The 17,472-nt window shown below is 36.5% G+C and overlaps 1 protein-coding gene across 37 annotated transcripts in view; it reads left to right on the top strand.

Annotated features, from left to right (window-relative positions):
* The window catches only part of LOC118266750 (protein phosphatase 1 regulatory subunit 12B), a 90,814-nt gene that overhangs the window by 43,615 nt on the left and 29,727 nt on the right, over positions 1 to 17,472 (top strand). For 10 of the 37 annotated variants that reach the window (XM_035580370.2, XM_035580333.2, XM_035580295.2 and 7 more), the window contains 3 exons: positions 15,567 to 15,605; positions 16,605 to 16,749; positions 17,053 to 17,210. In XM_035580370.2, the coding sequence (XP_035436263.1) occupies positions 15,567 to 15,605; positions 16,605 to 16,749; positions 17,053 to 17,210 (342 nt within the window). Of the gene's footprint in view, positions 1 to 836; positions 876 to 1,859; positions 2,005 to 2,307; positions 2,466 to 6,143; positions 6,207 to 11,307; positions 11,419 to 12,218; positions 12,318 to 12,773; positions 13,012 to 13,810; positions 13,949 to 15,566; positions 15,606 to 16,604; positions 16,750 to 17,052; positions 17,211 to 17,472 lie in introns of all 37 variants that reach the window. The other 27 variants (XM_050703982.1, XM_050703966.1, XM_050703976.1 and 24 more) reach the window with 14 other exon arrangements.

Here is a 17,472-nt window from a genome sequence, read left to right as displayed (position 1 = left end):
GTAACTAAAGTTTTCAATTCAAGATTGCAACTACATATAACAATCCTGGTTTTGGTTGGTGCGTCCCGAATGTCCGTAGCGGTAGTCAGGTTAAACTTGGACATTGACATAACATATGAAATAAGACATTATCATTGTCACATGTCATTGTATTTCAGTGTCATTATCCCAACATCAGAATTTGTTGCATATGTATTAATTGAGGCTATCGTTTTTTGCTCCCCAAATGATACTAATTTAGCGTGAGGTCCTGTTTGTCTACTAAACAATTGTCTTGTGTCAATTGTAAAGTAAATTTTTGACAGCAACGACAAATAAGAGCTCACGTTACATTAGCGCCACGTGGTGGGCACAAAAACATTAGCCCTTATTATTTTGTACACCGATCAATGCGTAGTATGTGTGACTCCTGCACAAATTACTTCTTGCACAGTTATTTGACTTCTAAATAAAAGCACAACGAAGTCTCCCCTTTGAAAATGAAACTCATAATTTTTAGACAATAGGTCAATGTATTTGTATTTTCAGCTGATTTTAATTTGGTATACAGAAAAGGAATTGAAGATGAATTATGTACAGAGCTTTTGTTGTACTATATCATATTCTTTTAAACAAAACAATGTCTGTGGCAACGATTGGTCGGTCCAGTAGCCCACCAACGTTATCTGCCTTTGTACTGAATCAATCTTCATTTCTTTACCTGCCTACTAAATTATTTGACAGACTGAACATTCAAATGTGCGAAAGAAAAAGTCTTAATAACTGTGTTCCTATAATGTTCTATGTGTTGCATCTACAATTTTTTGTCTGTTTGCATGTATGTTCCTCTGCACCAGTGTGTAAATTTTAAGAAGTTTTTTCGCTATGACACAAAAGTAAGCGAACAAAATTTTATTTATTAGCAGAAAAGTTATTATGTAGCAGGTAATATTAGCTGTTCTAGTTCATAGTTTAATTACAGTAACTTTTGATCATGGAGTCTAGAGTCGGATATTTTAATACGTATACGTACGTAGATATTTTTATGTAGTTTGTATGCTTATTAAAACTACTAAACTTATGCACTTTGCATGTAGACGCACGTATTTTTTTTTGTATATTTTTTGTAGTTAGTAGTTAGATAATTATGCATTTCGGTAAGTAGCGGTAAGTAGCGACGTAAAATGAAAGGTAGATTAAAAAAGTTAATTTGTTTTAAAATAAGAAGGGACGTCAATAAATTTGATTCTCGGCTACATTTTCTCAAGCCTCGCAGTGTGTGGCATCAAATCACAATTTTGGGAGAATTGTGGGTATATCAGAAATGATCTGTTTCTTAGCTGAACGCACGGTTTTCATATCGCGTGGGCTGCATGCAATATGAGAAGCATAAATGCCTTTTCACACGCTCCTGTTACCGGATGGCTGGTTACTGGCGCCTAATTTAAGTTAAAATGTACGTACAATGTATATTTCGCTGTCCGAAAGGATGACTGGAAAGGATTGTGTGAAAAGGGTCTAAGGGAGGAGACTTATCGCCTTGACAATGTTTTCTTCATATCAGGAGCATTAACTACTTTGGAGATAACACAAAAGCGACAAACAAGAATAATATATCTAGATTTGTTCATTTACTGAACGCAATTAAACCGATTACATTAAAAACACAGCAAAATAAATTTAATAAATCTGTTCGCAAGTTTTCCTAATCGGTTTTCACCTTTTTTATTCAATCGCTCTGTGCATTTTACTTTTAGTACTCATTCTCTGAGAGATACTATTGTCAACTGTACTTACTGCTCCTAATTTGAAAGAACTGCTTGTATTTAGGTAATTAGCAAAAAAAATGTTAAATTAACTAGCGTGTATGATATTAACAGTTTGAGCTCGAGGACGCTGGTCGGTCATCGCCGCGACCAGCCACTACGGCGGCCGAGGCGACCGTCACGCTCCCGTACCGTCGCCCACCCACTGGTTCCAATGCGAACACCACCACCTCCACACCTAAAGATGACAACAGGACAGGTAAGATACGTGGTTTCAATATTCTTTTCATGTTATTGCCTTATCCCAAATTACTTGGCCATGTCTCATTCTATTCTATCTATCTATCTATCTCTGTCAGAACTATAAGTTCACTTTCATTAAAACTCTCTTTTATTAGTATCATTATTTCATGGTTTACTCATTCTTTCTACTTCATTGGTACCATCCAAACAAAACACATTAAGACAAGATAAAAATAGTTACAATCTTTTTGTAAAAAAGTCAATTTAATGAGGTAGAACTTGACATCACAATATTAAAATGAAACATTCAATGTCACAGAACCGTCTGGCGAAGAAGACAAAGAGCGTGAGAGCAGTACAGAGAGCAAGTCATCGAGCAACGCGTCGCCAGCGAGCACGCAGGCAGCGCTCAACGTGATACAACGCCGGCGCAGGCCGAAGCGACGCTCCACGGGCGTGGGCCACGTCGACATGGACGTACGAACCTTCATTTACAATAATACCTTAAACTACATACAGTCTAAAACGGTTCCTCCCTCAAGCGGGAAGAATTTTACAAAACAGTCTCCAGGTCCCAAGCGCATGTTTGTCATGTGTTTGGAGACGCGTGGACAGCCACGTATTTCTATACCGATATAAGCATACGCTTATACGGCTCCGGTGTCGGGGATTTTGGTTCTAGAGTATTAGGAATTCATTCGCAACTGCTCAATATGCTTTGCCTACATTTCACAATATTATGTAATATAATATATGCATAATTTCATTTCATCTACTAATATTCAACATCCCTTTTTAAACTCACATCATTTGACGATTTCCACCTTTTTCGAATCAATTATCTTTCCGAACTTGTACAAATGTAAAAAAAAGTATATTCATCACATTTTTCTTTATGATTTCGTTTTTGAGCTCCACTTGAGAGTGTAAACTCTAAGTGGACGTTTCGTTACTTTTATGACCATTTCTACAGGTTTTGTTTATTTTTTCATCGCAAATGCTTTTGGCACGCTGACTTTCTGTCATTTTCTTTTTTCGTGTTAGGAACAGGAAACAGTCTGTTATCGATACTTCGCACAATATTGGTTGTGATTCTCTAAGTCAATACAATCAGGATAAAACTGGTGTACAAGGATTTTTCATGATGGCAGCAGCACGTATAGGTATTAAGAAATACCTATTATATTGACTTCAGAGTGTATACATTTGTGTTGTAAATGTGTTGTACCTTGTGGTGAGAATATAAAAGGATTGATTGCCTATTTTGGCCCCTGAAAGAAGCGGTGTGGTTCAAAGAGTGTTCACTTATGATAAACACTATCAGTAGTTTATTATAAAGCGAGTATGTACATATGTCGTATTAGTAAGTAATTCGGTGATGTTGACATAGTTTTATGGAAGGATATGCTATAAATTATGGTTCATATTTATATGTTCTATAAACATGTAAAGCGCCGCATGAATGCCGTGGAATGCACGTGCATGCGATCGGATACTTCTACATCGGACCGGCTGCCGTGGAAATCGCGAGCAAGCCGGTTCCGTCGGCACTCGGCCGGCAGCGTGCGGCAGCCGACATTACTCCCCGCGCTACTAGCTGCGGACAGAGAGACGCGGCTCGCGACAGTGCAGTCGAGCCGTCGCTCGGCGAGTAGTCGCCGCGCCGCGAGGACGGCCGACGCGCTGCGTCAGGTGTGATCTCCTAATTAATTCATGTATGATCAAAACAGCCAAGTGCTTTGGTGATGTTTGTAGGTAGAACAAAATACTTAACTGTTATATTGTCCAGGGCAACGACAGGTGCCAATTGTAATCTGAACTTCTATTTGTTTTTTTTTTCAATCTCCACTATATCTTCAATGTGTAACAATCAATACAATTGGCTTTATTGTAAAATGTACCTTATAGTACTCAAAATTTTGCGGCAGTTTTTATGCCCTGTTGTTGATTGATTGTCTGAATATTATATAAATAGATTCTTATTCCAGTTAAATGCGGATGTGCATTATATTCCATTTACTTAATGGGGCTATTCCATACTGTTTTAATATTCTAATCAGTATGTTAAATTAAAGTAAAAATTATATATCTCGCTGCCTCAAATCAAAAGACGGCGAGTTTTTTTAATGTACCCATGCACCACTCGCTCGTCGGCGAAAATATGTACATGCACATAGTTCGATTTAAATAAAAAATGGTAGCTACTGTTTCTTTGCTCACTAGATGGCGCTAATCTAGCAAAGGATTAGTTTGTCCAATCACTGTAGCTGTGAAAAAGTGAACGTCCAATGACGAGAGGTCCACACTAGTGCCACCTAGTTAGCAAAAACGGTAGTCTAAATTGAATTGATACTGTAACTGTGGTAGGGCCCGACCATGAAGTAAGCAAAGAGGAGATTCCATATTGTGATATTGCATTGTGTCACAAAACATGGCCCTGCTCAATGATATAAATAGGCTATAAGCGCTCAGAAAATGGCTGTAGATTTGACATTTTTTTGTAGAAAAGGGATTGCTAGATCGACCATAGAGAGGGGGCTTGGTTTGTAATGTCCCACGCTCCCCGTAAAGCGTAGGGAAAGCCAGTTATGGCATCTCTTTGTATTTGCTTCATGTGCCCGACCAACTCCTTGAACTCCTATACGTAATAGTATTAGGAGTTGTCCGTGTATGTACATATATTCAGGGATATGTTTGAAACTTGTTCGAACATTACTCCCGTGCCGTAGATTCTTTCCACAATAATGGACCTCCGCAGTGAGACAAATGAATCTATGAAACATCTCTGTATTTTATGTTATTACTCCTAAAGTTCCTACTTATCCTATTCTTATGTGATTGTTGTTATGTTATGTACTTCAGAATAAATATATCTTTACTATCTATCCAGTCATGAATGCATTTGATATTAGATTCATGGAATATTGATTTATAATAATTGTATGTCACGTAGCGCACCTGCCTATGGTCTGGACTGTACCAGCATGTTTCTGTTTCATTGTAGGTTTCATCTTGCAGAAAGGATATGAAAGGTGTTCATAAACTTTTGGAGATTTCAGACTATTTATAGCAGCCCCACGAGTTTTCCTTCACCGTAAGTACGTACTTACGTTGAAAGAAAACTACTGCAACCGCAGCTGGTTTTCTCTGACATTAAAAAAAAAGTAACTTGTAATATCTTTTAAATATCAAATCTGTAAACACCCCTATACTACGGGGCTTTTAAGAAATTAATTTGGCGTATTCAATCCATTTATTGATGTATTCATTAAACCATGTCATCATCATCGCCACCATCGTCTTTAGGTTAAGGAGCCAAGGGAGGCGAAGCAACTCGTTGTTTCCAGGTACTGCAGCAACACGTAAGCCAAGGACGAATCGTGGAACATCGACTTTCCTACAAATGAACATGGTGTATCAATACATTACGCTTTGATGATCATACCAGGGCTTGTTCTGCTGTTCGCTTTTCAACTATTCGATTTAGTTTTAGTGTTTCACTATATGTATAGATCCCTTTGCAACTGTATTATCAAATCACTAGGAATATCTGTTATGAAGTTGATGACATCTGCGGTAGTTCACACATCACATGTACAATACATGGCTTTGTAAAATGTCACGCGCACTGTGGCCTATTTGTTGGATGACTCAGAGAACGAACTGTTATTGTGCGAGCCTATTGATAGTTAATGTTCACGATGAGCTTTATTATATGTTTTATTCATTGAAAACGAGGTTTAGTATTTGTCGCAGAAACCCCTGTGTCGTATGGTCAGTGTTCAATGGTCAGCATGTCTTTGGTGGTCAATGTCAGCTTTCTATGTTCGGAAACATTAAGTAACAGGTACATGACCAGACATACTTGGGATCCCATGTAAGTTACTGGTTTCTGATTCTCTTGATAAATCATTCATTAACAACCATCATCGCATCGGACCCTAATTTGTTGAGACGAATACACAACAAATATTGAGTATATTAATAAATTGATAAGTCACGATAAATGAAATGTGTAGTGCTTGCAATTTAGGGTCTAACCATCGTAAATACTTTTATGTTACTCAATTAGTTAAGTTTTTTTAATAGTCACAATTAATTTACCATAGAAGCGGTCGCGGATCATTTTGGTTAACATTGCCTGTCTATTCTCAGGATATTGTGAATGACCGCGGTGGAGGCGGCGAGGGCTGCGATGCGGATAACGAAGCGCCCGCGGTAAGTTACTGCAATTTGTACATTTTAATAGTCCACGTTACTTTTTCATCCAAATTTCATGTCTATAGTAGCTTCATTAAACAGAATATAATTCTAAACTAGATCAATTGTTTGTAAGTACGGCCACGTCTAGCAACTCTTGCGCACCTCGGGATCACTCGAGGACTCGAAGAGGTTTGTTTGTCTGGACATACCTTGAACATAGCATATCATTTCGCAATATAGTTCGTTCGTGTGGCTGGGTCAAAAAGAACACGTCTGAAGAACAATCTATTTGAAAGGAAAAGGGATTCATAATGTGACGCGTACGATGGCATGGAAGGAATATGTATGTTGCATGGACTTCAAGTAAATTCTTTTTCAATGATGATCCTTGATGGTCTGTATTTATCTTTATATATATATAATTCTTCTGTAAGTGTGTATGTCACTGAACTTCTCTTAAAAGACTGGACCGAATTTGATGAAATTTGTTGTGTGTGTTCAAGGGGATCTGAGAATGGTTTGGATTCACAATTTTGTCCGCTGGACAATGTTTAATAAATTTTTAATTTATTAGTAGTTGTTGATTTTGAAATGTTTTACATTGGATCCGACAAATTTTCAAATTAAAGACGTGTAGACTGTCTGACAACGTCTGTCGGGCCCGCTAGTATTATTATAAAACACGAAATGCCTCAAAACTTTAAAGATATTTAATTTTTTTGACACTATTATCAATTCATGTATCGAAAAGGACGAAGGGTGAAAATTTTTAGTAGTATGTATACCTAATAACGAGTATTTCATATGTAAAAATATAAGGCGTTTGTACAAAATCTTTGTTTAGCGAGTAGTGTGGTACTCGTGGTCTGGTGTGGGTGGAATCGCTCGAAATGTTATGTTATTTATAGTGAAGTGACGATAGCGCCATAGTAGGTGGATATCGATGTGTTCGCTATATTAACACTGTTTCGAAACTTTGTTGATAAATAGAAAGATGGAAATAATGTGGAAACCTCTCTCCTTCGCCTTTCAGCAGCTTGCATTTCTATATTGGTAATTTAAGTATTGCCAAAGGAAAAGAGTCTCTCGGTCGGTGGTATAAATCTCTTTTCCTGTTTTCTAATAGATTCAAGTAAATTGAATATGTAGGATAGTTTTAAAGTAAATTAGGTCTTTGAAGCACCGATTCCATAATCTCAATCAAAACACAGGTCGGTCGCCATAGATGAAGCCCACGTAATGAACTAAAATAGTCATTAAGATATGAACACGTTCGTCATTATGCGTCATGAGAAACTTGAAAATAGCTACGTTTGGACACGTACGGCAATTTGTTTTAATGAATCCTGTTAGTCACTGGTTATTAATTTTATTATCCTTGGACTAATCTAGTCTTGTTTGGACACAAATGCTTAATGTCAGACGTGAAAGTGCAGCAGTTTTATTTATTCAGGTTGTTTAATGTATTAGTCTACAAATACTTTCTAAGAATACGTCATTTAGTAGGTGGTGGAATGATTTTGACCGTCTGTGACCTGCCAATGTTAGATATTTCTTTCACGGAAACTATTAGGTACATCATTTTTGAGACAACTTTTTTATGAATGGGAGGTAAAGTGTAACTGTCCAAAACAATTGCAGAAGTGGGTCTAGGAATAAATTATGTGAAACTAAAGTATTAATGTTTTGTTCATCGGTTGTTGACCGGTGACAGCCTGTCACAGTGATGAACAGTCAAGACAGACAGTCTTCACGTAAAGTTATTGTTATTTATTTTTGCTACTTGTACTATAATTTATTTTACTGATTAGACACATACACAACCATTGACGTCTTAGTTCTATACTTTAATTAGTATTACAGCGTAGACGAGTAATGGATGTAGATTTTTTATAATAATCTGAGTTGGTTGCCAACACTAGAAGGGGACGAGTGAAATTATGACTTTGTTGTTTACAATATATCATTGGATTTGTCATATTATTATGAATATTTTATCTGTCTTTTAATATATGTACATGTGTACCTACTCCTAAACGGCTGGGCAAGTTCTGATTAAGTTCAAATAGTTTACATTCACATTAACACCCGTTTTAAGTAGGACACCTGATGGAAATGCTAATTCCAGACCAATATCATCAAATAAAAAAAGATGAACTTGTTTTAACTAGAAATGTTTACAGTACACTTAGCAGTGTAAATCATGAGTTGGACGTTATAATTACATGTTAATGTTTTGTTCCTACGGATCTTGGCTCTCGACTGCTTTCGTAACGCGCTAATCCTTACTAATTACGCGACTGTACGCAATGATCGCGTATTGTTATTTATTGGGTCATTTGAACGCGTGACAGTTGAGGCACCTGTTCGTGACGTACTTTGCGTGGAAAACGAAACTGACCAATGTTATGACTACGTTATATTAGAAAAATGCTCTATTTGACAAAGAGTTTAGAGTTATGACTCAATACGTGAATTAGTTTTCAGTAGTAAATAGAGTTGCATTTGTTAATGTTTTGCGAACACTGAAAATCTTTCTCGGGTAAATACGTCACGAGTCACGGTACACAAATCTATCTGGAAAAAAGTCATTTGAGTATAAAATGCATATAGGTAACCGCCGTACTCCGAGTAATTTAATGGTTACTTAACAAAGTCCTTAGCAATTGTTTTCGTAACAAAATCGTTACTAAGGAACAGTTTAAGTAATCATTAAATGTCACTGAGTGCGATAGTAAGGGTGTCATTAGTTATATAATAATATAGTTTTATAATATCGAATAGTGCTAAATCTAAGTCCTTGAAATGAATAACTCACTCCGTTGAGCACTAATTATTTTCTTGTTTGCAATTATCGCGTCATTGTGTCACTGGGCCGCCTCGCCCCGTGACACTCATTATAGTTTACTGACACCTGCTAGTATTGTATTTAGCTGAGGGTGTCCTAAAATGTTGCGTTGAGTGAGAAGTCGTTGAAAACGTTATACATAGCACAGTCGATCTCTCAATGGGCCGTGGAGTTACGCCGTACTTCTGTTCTTCGCGACGGAAACAATTTCTTGAAATAAATCATGAGTCAATTGTAAGCTTCTGACTAATATATTCGGTCAGGAGCGCTGTTTCAAATAATATACCACTTGTAACAAAGCTTGCAGAACGGCTTGTCTGAGAATATTGGGTTTTAGATTGTGGCTAGGTAAAATTGTGGCAAACCAAAAACTGTTTCAGAAAATGGATAGAAAGCAAGGGGATAAGTGATTTATACACCTATATTAAAAAAAACCTAATATTATATTTTTATGAGATAGTATCCCATGTCGTCATTTTAGCGGCGTTCACCTCGCTGGTTGACGTCACCGAAACAATAGGTGCGGTGTATTTCTGGCTGTTATATCGTAACTCGTATTCGTCAAATGCTACGAACTCAGCTGGTCCATATGATTTATATCGATCGTTTATATTCGAGCGAGACTATTTTTATACACCTTTTTATTATGCCAAATCTATAAAAAATACAGTTTTCTCTGTCACCGAAATAAATCTTATGCATGTAACAACGCGTATCTTATTTCTGTTGCCATGTGTATGAAGTAGTTTTTCATCATAGCAGGCGTTGTTCATTTCAATTGGTTTCTTTGATCCTTTGCGGATAGGTACAGTGCAGATAAAAATAAATAGATCTCTTTCAAGAAACATTAACTGCGCAATTATAAAAGCTTTTCTCTGCACCAGTCCTTTGATCCAGGAATTATTTGTAATAGCTGTACGTAAATTACCGCAGACGTGTGCTCAGATTACAAATATTAAGTTTTATACTTCTAACACTTTCGGATTCACACACTAAATATAATCCTACACCTGAGAATATTCACTTTAAGATGTATTTTAGAATGGATGGGAACTAAATTACTTTATTATAATATTCTACAGTTATATGTTACCGTCTTGGGTGCTTTAATTATAATAAATAATGCTTTTTTAAGACACGATATCAATGACCTCAGGCACAAATAGCGACGGTTTTGGTTCCAAGTGTGTAGTTTCCGATCATCAATCGTCTGGTCTGGTCATGTGACAATGTTGCTAATAATTTACATCACCCGTCCACCGATTTTCGTATTTTGACATCACTAGAAAATAATTAACAACGTAATTTCACTTTTGACACTTTGATTTCTTTTATATGAATTTCACGAGACAATTATCTCGTGTAAAAGCCGCTGCAAATGCTAGGAATTTTGCGCAGAAATTTATTTTGATATATATTCTTTCTTTCTTTCTGTGTGTTATTGATAAGTGGTTGTGCCGGCGCAGCCACCAACGGAGAGGAAAAAACCTCAAGAGCACACTAACAATGCTACAGAGAGTACTAACGACGATGTACAAACAAGGTGCTCGTTTATATCTGTTCGAGACCGATGTTGTTTGCTTCTAAAACTATCTTCATTACGAATTTGAAACCTTAATGTCTACCTTTGCTACACGAATTCAGACCATAATCTTAAACTGATAGAATTCGTTATGAGTTTTGGCTTGGAAAGATTTTCATACTATTATACACAGTATGTAAAAAGATTTGGGTTTATATAAAATAGAGTCATATAAAATGATAAACAATAGTTGTCCTTAGAAACAAACCACAACGATCGATACTATTCATTGTATTCATGTTGTAACATGAATATTTAATATTCATCACAATAACTTATTTATGTCTCGTTATGTATGCTTATCATTGTTGTTATATGTCTATATGTTATTGCTTATATGTATATACGTATTTTATGTTTACACGACTCACTACTCAAATATAAATATTAATAATACTTAAAAAGACATGATAGGTTATGGATTACCTAATTAATTTGTTTATTCAAATTGTGTCTCTATATTTTGATATACTAAGCTTAACAAGTATATTCGTACACAAACATACATAGCTGAATCAGTATACATATACAGTGGCCAGTAGGTCAATCTGGTTCAATCTATCAGTCTTTTCATTGGACTTTCCATCTTATTTGAAAAAGAGTTCAGTTGAAAATGAAAAAGCAAATTGACCTGCTGGCCTCTGTATTTTAAGATGGTATTTAATCGTTATGTTTTATTACATTAGGATAAACCCATCGGACAGACGGGAAAGGGAAGTGAACACGTGGAGCGGCCCGACCACGACCACGCCCAGCGCTAGTCCGACCAACACTACCACCACAACGACAGTCAGAAGGTACAGGTGTTACAATATTATTATGCACTATATAAATATAAATATACACATACGCACAATATCACACACCTGGGGAGAATTCTTGAAACAGAAACCAACCTGATCTACATAAAGAGTATATTATTCTGTGACGACATTTTCAAGAATTTTCATTCCATTTCTTGTAAGAAAAATAATCACAGTGTAATTTTATACTTTGAAGTATTTAAGTGATTCAATAAATATACCACATTCAGTATATAGCCCACAAGTAGATAGCAGTGTGTCCGTGTTAGGTAAATCGTGATTGTCCTAGAAAAAAGTAACTATAGAAAATATATAAAGAGAAGGAACTGATATCTATATATTAATACGTATCATGCAAAAACTTTGGACCGCTTTTTACGAAAATTGCGCGGACGTAGGAGCATAAAATTTGGTACACTTATAGTTTATGTGTAGGAGAAGTGAAGAACGCTAATATTTTTCAAAAATAATGCTTATAAAGCACATTAAATCAATAAATAAAACATTACACACACATGCATAGTATCTGATCGTATTTGACAAAACGTCAAAATCAATAGACATTGCGATGATATTCTGACGTCTCATATGAATAGAGTTTTATAAAAGAGTTTGTTTGAGTTTGAGTTAAATAAAAATTATCCTTGAACGTATGTTAAGTGGTATTGTAAATTAAATCGTATATGGTCGAATTTCGACCACTAGGCGACCACTAGTACATACAAATACATACTTTTCAACACATTATTGGTATCCATATCCATACTACACAAAGTTTGGTATTATGTGAACAGTTCCGCGGAGAGCGTAGAGTCGAACAGTACCAATACGTCACCCAGCTCTGCTACGCCCACCAAATTGTCGCCCGGGAACATTTTCAAGAACTTTTTCAAGTAACCGTGATGTTTTGTCGATACTTGAACACGAGAATTGCGACCTTATTTACTTATACTTAAGATCTTTTTTTATTACAAATAGTATAAGTAAAGAAGGATTTGAAACTGATGCCAAAAATAGGTTTTATAAGCACTTTATGTTTTACATAATTCCAGTCAGATGGTAGTTCCTTTAAAAACAGTTCTCATGTTCAAGCAATTTCGGTTTTCTGTGTGTTAGTTACTGTTATTATCATTTGCGCTTCGTCTGTTTGTGCTCGGACGATTTTATTTGCGTTTCAGTAATAATATGGTTTCAATATCAAGCATGAAAAGTTTGATATTTTATTTAGACGTGTTGCATGTCTAACTGATTTTGAGAAAAGCATTTGCAATAATTGTTATTGATTTGCTTCTTTTTTTTTGTAAAACGTGAGGTGTGAAGCATAGAGTCTGAAACGATTGATTATACAGGTCGTTTGTGCCCCCGGTTCGAGATGAGGAGAGTGAAACTCAAAGAAAAGCGCACGCTAAAAGAGTGCGTGAAACGCGACGCTCCACGCAGGGCGTCACACTCGACGAGATCAAGTCCGCAGAACAGCTTGTCAAAAAGAAAGCCGGTAATGGGACCACAGAGAGCCCCTCACCGGGCAGCCCGAAGAAAGATGACCCCACACCTACTCCCGCGCCAGCACCAACAGACAACGGCTCGGTACGTCACACACTAATCCCCCCACTAACACCATAGTTCCACTACTCTAAGTACACAGTAGTAAAAGGGTAGTAAGGATTACTAAAAATTTTATTATATTACAAAAAAAAAATGCTTCCAAAGTGACTAATCGGTAAACGGGAACATGCCATTAACTTTACTATTGGAAAAAGTTTAACACTCAAATAGTTTCTGAATAGTTCCTCTATAATAGAATTTTTTCGATGATTTTTGTCACAAAATTTCATTAGGTGTTCATCAACATTGTCTAGACAGACTAGTGTAATTTGAATTTACTAAATTGGGCCATTTTGTATCAGTTTTCTGTAAATTATTATGGATTAAACTGATTGACGACTTGTGTGTCGAGTTGTATACATATTGTGTCTAATTGGTCTACAATGTGTAAATGATTATATGAGTAACAACATTACTGAATAAACCATGCACTTAAAATTACACTAGTACTGCAATACTTGTATATACGTTGAGTTTGTATTTTTGAGTTCTTTTTTATTTATAACTTTTGTACCGAAACTCATTGTGACCAAAGTGTGCTTTTCATGTCGCCCTGTGTTTATATGGCCATTCGGTTCATGTCACGATTCTCATTAAACAAAAGAATCTCCCAAGGCAACTATTAAACAGGGGAAAACCCAAGAAAGATTAAAAATAAACAATGATAATAATAATTACAAATGTTTTTTTTATTGTAAATGGGGACATTTAAAACAGTAAAAAATTGATCGATTTGAATGGATCGTAGAGTATTGATTTGTGGGGTATGTATATTGTATAGGCGCGCTCGTCGACTCCGGCCGGCGACGTGGCGGTGTCGTTAGCTCTGGCGTGCGCGTCGGCGACGGCAACGGCCACCATCGCTGCCAACAGCGAGCGCCGTCCCTCGTGGCGGCTCAGGCTCGACCCCACTAACAAGGTGGCTATACCATAGCGACCATCGAACAAGATTGTCCATAGAAACCTTTCACATCTGACGGAAAATGCATCGAGCGTATCAGCGATGTAGGCTCGACGCAATAACGAATCAGGTGTAAAAGGTTGAATATATTTGTGTTTCTGGCCAATGACAACGTGTTTGTCGTCAGACGTAAAAGGCTCGTTTGTCAATGATGAAGGCCAACTCAAGTTCCCGCCATACTTCTTCTTAAGTCAACATGAACCTGGATATTAGCTTTCGATTTTTTATTTGCAAATTATTACTTTTTTTATTTGCCTAGTCTTCATCGTTGCATTGTCATTTCCTAGATCATTTAGTATATTAGCACTTACTTCTTTTTTATTGTAATTTGTGTTCTATTTTTAAATTGTTGTCAAAATTTAAATTTGCTTGGATACCTGAGCACTCAGATTAGAGGTCATAATAATTATAGTACCTAAGCATTAGTCTCTTTAGTCATTATAGTCCAGTCATAAGTATAGACAATCTTGTTTGACTCAGTCGTTGGGTGGGACGCGCATGGTGTGGAAGTAAATTATTTTTCGCACTAAGTATGATGATAAAATTCTGATTTTGGGACTTAATTGACAAATTTCAGTCGATAAAGATTTCTTACTTACGAGAGAAGGAGCCAAAATATAATACAACTCTGTTTCAAAGTGTAAATAATACATTTAACCCTTTGACCGCTACGCTCATATCATGAATGCTACCTTGCAACCAATCTAAATAATAATTAACAAATTGATCTCATTTGTTAAGTAACTAAAGTTTTCAATTCAAGATTGCAACTACATATAACAATCCTGGTTTTGGTTGGTGCGTCCCGAATGTCCGTAGCGGTAGTCAGGTTAAACTTGGACATTGACATAACATATGAAATAAGACATTATCATTGTCACATGTCATTGTATTTCAGTGTCATTATCCCAACATCAGAATTTGTTGCATATGTATTAATTGAGGCTATCGTTTTTTGCTCCCCAAATGATACTAATTTAGCGTGAGGTCCTGTTTGTCTACTAAACAATTGTCTTGTGTCAATTGTAAAGTAAATTTTTGACAGCAACGACAAATAAGAGCTCACGTTACATTAGCGCCACGTGGTGGGCACAAAAACATTAGCCCTTATTATTTTGTACACCGATCAATGCGTAGTATGTGTGACTCCTGCACAAATTACTTCTTGCACAGTTATTTGACTTCTAAATAAAAGCACAACGAAGTCTCCCCTTTGAAAATGAAACTCATAATTTTTAGACAATAGGTCAATGTATTTGTATTTTCAGCTGATTTTAATTTGGTATACAGAAAAGGAATTGAAGATGAATTATGTACAGAGCTTTTGTTGTACTATATCATATTCTTTTAAACAAAACAATGTCTGTGGCAACGATTGGTCGGTCCAGTAGCCCACCAACGTTATCTGCCTTTGTACTGAATCAATCTTCATTTCTTTACCTGCCTACTAAATTATTTGACAGACTGAACATTCAAATGTGCGAAAGAAAAAGTCTTAATAACTGTGTTCCTATAATGTTCTATGTGTTGCATCTACAATTTTTTGTCTGTTTGCATGTATGTTCCTCTGCACCAGTGTGTAAATTTTAAGAAGTTTTTTCGCTATGACACAAAAGTAAGCGAACAAAATTTTATTTATTAGCAGAAAAGTTATTATGTAGCAGGTAATATTAGCTGTTCTAGTTCATAGTTTAATTACAGTAACTTTTGATCATGGAGTCTAGAGTCGGATATTTTAATACGTATACGTACGTAGATATTTTTATGTAGTTTGTATGCTTATTAAAACTACTAAACTTATGCACTTTGCATGTAGACGCACGTATTTTTTTTTGTATATTTTTTGTAGTTAGTAGTTAGATAATTATGCATTTCGGTAAGTAGCGACGTAAAATGAAAGGTAATTGAGAACCTTAAAATGAAAGGTAGATTAAAAAAGTTAATTTGTTTTAAAATAAGAAGGGACGTCAATAAATTTGATTCTCGGCTACATTTTCTCAAGCCTCGCAGTGTGTGGCATCAAATCACAATTTTGGGAGAATTGTGGGTATATCAGAAATGATCTGTTTCTTAGCTGAACGCACGGTTTTCATATCGCGTGGGCTGCATGCAATATGAGAAGCATAAATGCCTTTTCACACGCTCCTGTTACCGGATGGCTGGTTACTGGCGCCTAATTTAAGTTAAAATGTACGTACAATGTATATTTCGCTGTCCGAAAGGATGACTGGAAAGGATTGTGTGAAAAGGGTCTAAGGGAGGAGACTTATCGCCTTGACAATGTTTTCTTCATATCAGGAGCATTAACTACTTTGGAGATAACACAAAAGCGACAAACAAGAATAATATATCTAGATTTGTTCATTTACTGAACGCAATTAAACCGATTACATTAAAAACACAGCAAAATAAATTTAATAAATCTGTTCGCAAGTTTTCCTAATCGGTTTTCACCTTTTTTATTCAATCGCTCTGTGCATTTTACTTTTAGTACTCATTCTCTGAGAGATACTATTGTCAACTGTACTTACTGCTCCTAATTTGAAAGAACTGCTTGTATTTAGGTAATTAGCAAAAAAAATGTTAAATTAACTAGCGTGTATGATATTAACAGTTTGAGCTCGAGGACGCTGGTCGGTCATCGCCGCGACCAGCCACTACGGCGGCCGAGGCGACCGTCACGCTCCCGTACCGTCGCCCACCCACTGGTTCCAATGCGAACACCACCACCTCCACACCTAAAGATGACAACAGGACAGGTAAGATACGTGGTTTCAATATTCTTTTCATGTTATTGCCTTATCCCAAATTACTTGGCCATGTCTCATTCTATTCTATCTATCTATCTATCTCTGTCAGAACTATAAGTTCACTTTCATTAAAACTCTCTTTTATTAGTATCATTATTTCATGGTTTACTCATTCTTTCTACTTCATTGGTACCATCCAAACAAAACACATTAAGACAAGATAAAAATAGTTACAATCTTTTTGTAAAAAAGTCAATTTAATGAGGTAGAACTTGACATCACAATATTAAAATGAAACATTCAATGTCACAGAACCGTCTGGCGAAGAAGACAAAGAGCGTGAGAGCAGTACAGAGAGCAAGTCATCGAGCAACGCGTCGCCAGCGAGCACGCAGGCAGCGCTCAACGTGATACAACGCCGGCGCAGGCCGAAGCGACGCTCCACGGGCGTGGGCCACGTCGACATGGACGTACGAACCTTCATTTACAATAATACCTTAAACTACAGACAGTCTAAAACGGTTCCTCCCTCAAGGGGGAAGAATTTTACAAAACAGTCTCCAGGTCCCAAGCGCATGTTTGTCATGTGTTTGGAGACGCGTGGACAGCCACGTATTTCTATACCGATATAAGCATATACTTATACGGCTCCGGTGTCGGGGATTTTGGTTCTAGAGTATTAGGAATTCATTCGCAACTGCTCAATATGCTTTGCCTACATTTCACAATATT

Source organism: Spodoptera frugiperda, chromosome 25 (genome assembly GCF_023101765.2).
Source record: "Spodoptera frugiperda isolate SF20-4 chromosome 25, AGI-APGP_CSIRO_Sfru_2.0, whole genome shotgun sequence".
In the NCBI taxonomy this organism is placed as follows: domain Eukaryota; kingdom Metazoa; phylum Arthropoda; class Insecta; order Lepidoptera; family Noctuidae; genus Spodoptera; species Spodoptera frugiperda.
The sequence above is the reverse complement of the archived record's forward strand: the minus strand, read 5'-3'. Positions and strand labels throughout refer to the sequence as shown.